A 6,000-nucleotide genomic window follows, 5' to 3' on the forward strand; every position below is an offset into this window, starting at 1 on the left:
TCCAGTTAAGCCTGACAGTAGCTGGAAGACAGATCTACTGGTGCTTTCAGATTGAGAAATCTGTGGAAGAATGCTGATCACAAGAAAAAGTGAGGGGAAAGGACAGGATGTTGCAGAAAGGATTAAATGTTTTAATTCTAGCATCTTCAAGGAGAGAAGTGAAAGGCACGGGAATTGAAGCAGTTTTGAGCTAAACTACAGAGTTGTGTCCATTCTTAAAACTTAGGCTGCTGCTCCTTCAATGAACAAATTAGAAATTAGTATTCTGTTAAATTTCAATCACTATGGTAGTAGAGGAAAAAAAAAATCATAGAAAATTTACAATGAGCACAGCTCAGGGACTGGACAATAGTCAAGAAACTTATTAAAAAGAGTAGATTTCCTAGCTCTACCTTGAGTACAGAAGAGGAATATCATTTGAGGGTTTGTGTCATCAGTTTCTTTGCAAACTGATTTCATCATGTCGTAAAGCAAATAACTTCCATCTGCCACATACTTATCCTGTTTAGGGAGACTAGGAGTAGATGAGAGATGTCCAAGAGAAAACCCTAGAGTGAAATCACGTCCTAGGCTAAAAACAAAGAGAAAAGTTTGAGAAAATAAACTGAGACTGAGGGGATATAATTGTGTCGGAAGAGCTAAGGAAACCCCAGACTCATTGCTTCCCCCTTGGGAGTAGCAGGGACAGAACAAATATTCAGTGAGACTGATGAGGAGCCTTCCAAGCAGAGCCTGAAAGCATATAATAAATTTTGTACAAGGTATGGAAACGAGAGTAAGGAGGAGAGTATGGATGCCCCCAAAAGGAGAAATAAAAAAGTGTTATTACTACTTTTTCCAAACAAAGGTCTGAAGAGAGAAGTTTGCCAAGTCAATTAAAACCTTTGATACTTGACGTTAACAAGTGCTGCTCTGTAGAGCCTCAGACAATGAGAGAGCGAGTTTCACGCTTGTTTCCTGTTTAGGTAACAGTCTGTATGCTTGGCTTCTTTAAAAGAAGATAACATCATACTGTGCATTAGGCTTTATTACAAGGACAATACGTGCTGCTTGAGTTTCATTTTTGGACTGCTTAGCTGAAATGCAAATCATTGGGAAAAATGTATACTGGTATGTCAGCAGAAATTAAAATAAGAAAAATGTAGCTGGTATCTACTGTGGTTTGAATTAAGAGTTTGGGCCAAAGTCAACCATTGTTTGGGAGTAATTCAATGCAGTTTTTCAGTGTACTGGCCTAAGCTGTACCAGCATGAGAGCAGAACTTTGCTCCTTGAATGTTTGTGAAGCATCTGCACAAAAGGGCGTTTTTTTTGCCACTCTGTATCATGGGAAAATTATTTGTACATCTGATGTGACAAGACTTTTCTGTATGTGCAAATTGTATTTCTAGTAATTATAAATAACAAGTGGAAAGGAAATTACAATAAATGAAGGCAACATGAGAAAATTTCGGCTAATATATATTTGTAATCTGCAAAATGCTCTTGAAGTCAATGCTTCTAACCTCTGTATTCTACTGTCAGACTTGCTTTACTTGCTTCTTTTTTGTTCATTAAATGTGTTCCTTTCATTGCAGATCAGAACATCTGTCATTTGGTCCACCCCAAATGTCTCCTTTGAGATCCCTCTATGGGTTATAATACTAGCCATACTTCTTGGACTACTAGTACTAGCTCTGCTGACCCTAGCTTTATGGAAGGTATGTTCAATTATTTCTGTTACTGTTGCCTTAAAAAATCCCTGAAAATACTGAAAGATTCTAACAGATAAAAAGAGAGGCTAGAATTTTGTGATCCTTAACAGTTAGGAGAAAAAGCAACAGTACACGTGTCTTTTTTGTTTTGGCATTTCTGACATACTAGTGTCATTGACCTTTATGCAGGGAACTTGTTTTCAAAGTCCTTCTTTATTACTGAAGCCTGGTTACAAATGGGCATACAGAGTTTGGCTCTGTTTCCCAAGACCTATGATCCTCCATTTCAGGATGTTTAGGTTCAAAAAGAAGTTACTCCAACTTTGTTTTCTCTGAATAATTCAGGAATTTCCAGTTTTTGTCATCAAGGAACAATACTCCCAGTTCTGACAATTAATTTTTAGAAGATTTCATTTTATATTAATATATCATATATTTTGTTTTTTAAAGTTTTCTATTTATGTGTTGGTTGTTACACTTCACAAGTTTCAAGACAAATTACTGGAAAGTGCTATATTACAGGGAGCCAGTGTAGCTTCCATCCATTCTCTCAATTACATTAAAAATAAGATCGAACTAATTCCTTGCATTAGGATATGGTTCATCTGTCTTTAGCTGCCTTAAGGTGGTGGTTAGGTGTACAACCTATGCTAACTTCCCAACATCACCTGGATAGGTAGCAGCAGCAAAAAGTTATGTCTAAACATTCAAGGAGGAAAGAAATTATCTTTTGGTGGTACCTGAACCACTTGTGTACTTTCAGCTTTTCAACTAAAAGAGAGACTTTTAGGCAGTTAAGTAAGGTGGGAGAAATCTCTTTAGTGATCTTTAGACTAGTTCACAGCACTGTCCTGTGGGCATTTCCCAACACTTATTCCACTGCTCTTATTGTTACTGCTTGTCAGTCCAAACCTGTTTTCTGAATGAGAGCATTGCTGAACTGAAAGGAGCAGATTTCTCATTAGCATCGGTCCATACCAGCATTCAGGTCAACTTTACATCTCCTGCAAAGACATCTTTCATATAATTTGGATTTTTAAATCCGTGCTTTGAAACCCAATGCCTTGCATCTAAAACTTTCATAGGGAATGATCTGGATAGAAATAAAACGTCTTCACAGTCTCTCAACCATTGTGCCAAACATTTCGGATTGCCTGAGTGAAGAATAAAACTGCAGCTGAGTCTTCCTGTGGTTGTCTTACCATGACATCTTTGTTTCTGTTGATTGTTTTGTGCAGTGTGGATTCTTTGACAGAGCTAGACCTCCTCAAGATGACATGGCTGACAGGCAACAGCTGACAAATAACAAGACTACTGATGCATAAAGGAAGAGAGTGACAGCTCAACTCAGAAACCTGCCTGAGAGACTAGAAACACATGGAGGATTAAATGAAAGATTCCTTCTAACCAGTCTTCCTTTGTGCCTGCAAGTGACATGGTGTCAATCTGATCTATGCAATGTTCTGAGAACATGCCACGTGATGGCCATCCTTGCCAAAGAAAGCAACTTACCACTGCCTTACAAACATATTCACCACTGAACAGAAATTTTATCCCATATTCCAGTCTACGTTTCAGCAGATGCTTCTGAGCACATGTGGTATACTGAGATGCTTCCAGAACAAGCCCAAATCTCTCAAGGAGAGAATGCCTTCATTGCTGTATTGTCTAGAAGATGAAGCAGGACAAACCTTCTGAATGCTACTGTATCATGCAGAGTACCTTTGAGACCTCCCTAAGAACTTCTATGAAATTATGGCTCAGGGAGACAGGCAATATATCAGTACTGTGAAAGTACTTCTGAAACACAAAGGTAGTCTATAAAAACTTTATAGATGGGGCACAATTATTTATTTTTCCACCTTTTTGGAATAAGTATCTGATATAATCATCATCATAGTTTTTGAGAGAAGAAAGGAAAAAATAATAGAAACCACATACTTATTTTGCATGTAAATAGAAGAGTAAGCGTATTGTACACCCAGAACACAACTTCCTTGGCTATGAGGTGTTTTACAAAGCAGATTTATGGAACACTTTACAAGATGAGACATATGTGAAGCAAGTACATGTTGTATCTCTTTCAGCCCAGAGTTGGCAGTATCACACCCAGATAACTAAATCCATGTACAGTATAGAGCAGGGATGAGTTGCCCTGTCCTTGCTTTGCTGATGGTTGGCAGCTGTACACTGACATAGGATACAGTAATTTTGAAAACACTGTTTTAAATTATCACAACCACACTGGTAATATTGAAAAGGCTTGGGGAGTTTGGGGCTGGGGCAAATTTTCGTAGCCTTTGCCCTCTTACTTTGTTGAAATTGCTTCTTAAAATGGAACAGCTACTGCCTTAATTTTTCACCTAAAGAAATCTTTGCCTTTTTCATTTTTCAATCTACAAGCTGGCAGCATCTTAAAAGTAATGCTTTTGGCAAAGTTTAGGTCTTCATAAAATTATTTTTTAAGTAAAGTCTTGCAGGAAAGGGTGACAGGATTTGTATTTGAGCAGAAAAATAGGATACCAGCCAGCTAAGCATGAACAAAAAGAAAGAGATTATGAGGTAAAGAGTAAAAAAATACTTAGGGTTGTTTTTTTTCTGGGTTTAGGATTCCAAAGAAGGGATGTTTCATTCTTTCCCGTCTATCTGCAAATGGTCTTTGTCTCAGCAGGGGCTCTAAGCCCTGATCTGTGCAAACTTTTATGTGAGAGCTTGAGCCTTTCAGTGCTGCCTATGAGTGTGAAATTAGCAATATTGTGTAAACTTCAGGAGGGATTGTTCATTTTATGAAACATACACAACACTTGCCTTCTCCTGACATCCTTTTCCTTCCAATCCATCTCAGCTTCTCAACTGATAAATGGCCTCATCCATCCTGCCACATTTTGGCTCCTTTTAAACAACTGCCCTTCTGCTTCCTAATACTTCATCGTATGAGTAATCATGAGACATTGTCAGTCCTGCCAGTCTAACACAAGATTTTACAGTTTTATCATTTCTTGTATGCAGACTGACCTGGGAAATCCAAGCAGGAGCTGTGTTACGTCTTCATATCTAAAATTTGCAAGACCTTTGTGGAGTTTTTAGCTCATCAGATGCAGTGTGCCCATAGGGCTTACAGAGAGAAGGAGATATGTACCTCTGAACACAGAGGTGAAACATCTGTGTGCTTCACACAAGCAAGCACCTCTGTTTCCTAGGGATGGGGATGCCTGACAACTTCCCAGTATCCCAGAAAACCATTAACAGTCTCCTTCCCCCAGATGGTTTTGAGCTGATCCCTTGTAGATTAGAGACATCAGCTAATAAATATCACCACAAAGCAAGCCTGTCCCACATCTGCACACCTCTGTATCCCATGCATTCCAGGCAAAATCATCCTTCCATGAAGAAAAAAAGTGAGCTTCCAGCTTTTGTAAATATTTAATTGTTGTGTGTAGCAGCTTCAGAAATAATATCAGCAGCTCATTGTAATCATGTCATCTGCACAACTCTGATGAAATAGCACCATAAGGAGATACTGAACATAGGACTTCTGTATGTGCAATACTTTATATTACTTATATACCTGAAGCATGTTTACACTGGCATTTGTGGTTGTTTTTTAAACTTTTTGAATATACTGATAACAATTACAATAAAAAAAAAAAGGAATGGGGGGGAAAAAGAAAACAAACACAGTGCTGTTCAGTATTTCTTGCAATGTGTTTTCAATCCTACATTGCTCTGAGGATGGGACTAGGTGACCTAATAGGTTCTTTGCAGTTGTAACTTCTACAGTTCACTTTTGAGCAATTACTCTCCATTTTAATGATGGGCAAAACATGTTAGGATACTAAATTTAAACAAAAAAAGAACTTCAGTGACTGTTGGGCCTGGCTGGAATCCATTGGCTGCAGCTGTTTAATGTCACTGGAAACCAAATTAGAGGCACATGATCTGACAAACAGTTACTTTGAGCAATACTTTGTTTTATATTTCTACATCCTTGTAGATTAAACTTCCCCCATGGAAATGTCTGGAGTTGTGTGTTGTCAAGGACTGTGGTCTATTCCCAGCATTTGTGGATAGTTTTGGCTGCAAATTGCAAACAGCTTTGTGAAGATTTCTGGGTTTCAGTGCTTGCCAAGAGTGTTTATTCCCTGGGGAGATTGCATCCTGGATGTGGACGCTAGCAGGCAGTTGACATAATCTTTCCCCCCAGTACTGTGCTGCATGATAACCTCTGCCACATCCCTACACGACTGAACTTTTGTTGTAGTGATGTCAGCTTTTAATGACTTAGTAAATGCAGCTTTCTGTAGAAG

General features: G+C 38.5%; 1 protein-coding gene across 2 annotated transcripts in view; it reads left to right on the forward strand.

Moving 5' to 3' along the window:
- The window catches only part of ITGA8 (integrin subunit alpha 8), a 111,049-nt gene extending 105,251 nt beyond the window's left edge, over positions 1-5,798 (forward strand). For both annotated transcript variants that reach the window (XM_079301705.1, XM_079301706.1), the window contains 2 exons: positions 1,577-1,699; positions 2,932-5,798. In XM_079301705.1, coding sequence (XP_079157831.1) covers positions 1,577-1,699; positions 2,932-3,018 — 210 coding nt within the window. In that variant the 3' untranslated portion in view covers positions 3,019-5,798. The remainder of the gene's footprint in view (positions 1-1,576; positions 1,700-2,931) is intronic.
- The last annotated feature ends 202 nt before the right edge of the window (positions 5,799-6,000 follow it).

This window comes from Erithacus rubecula (assembly GCF_903797595.1).
Source record: "Erithacus rubecula genome assembly, chromosome: 3".
Classification (NCBI taxonomy): Eukaryota; Metazoa; Chordata; class Aves; order Passeriformes; family Muscicapidae; genus Erithacus; species Erithacus rubecula.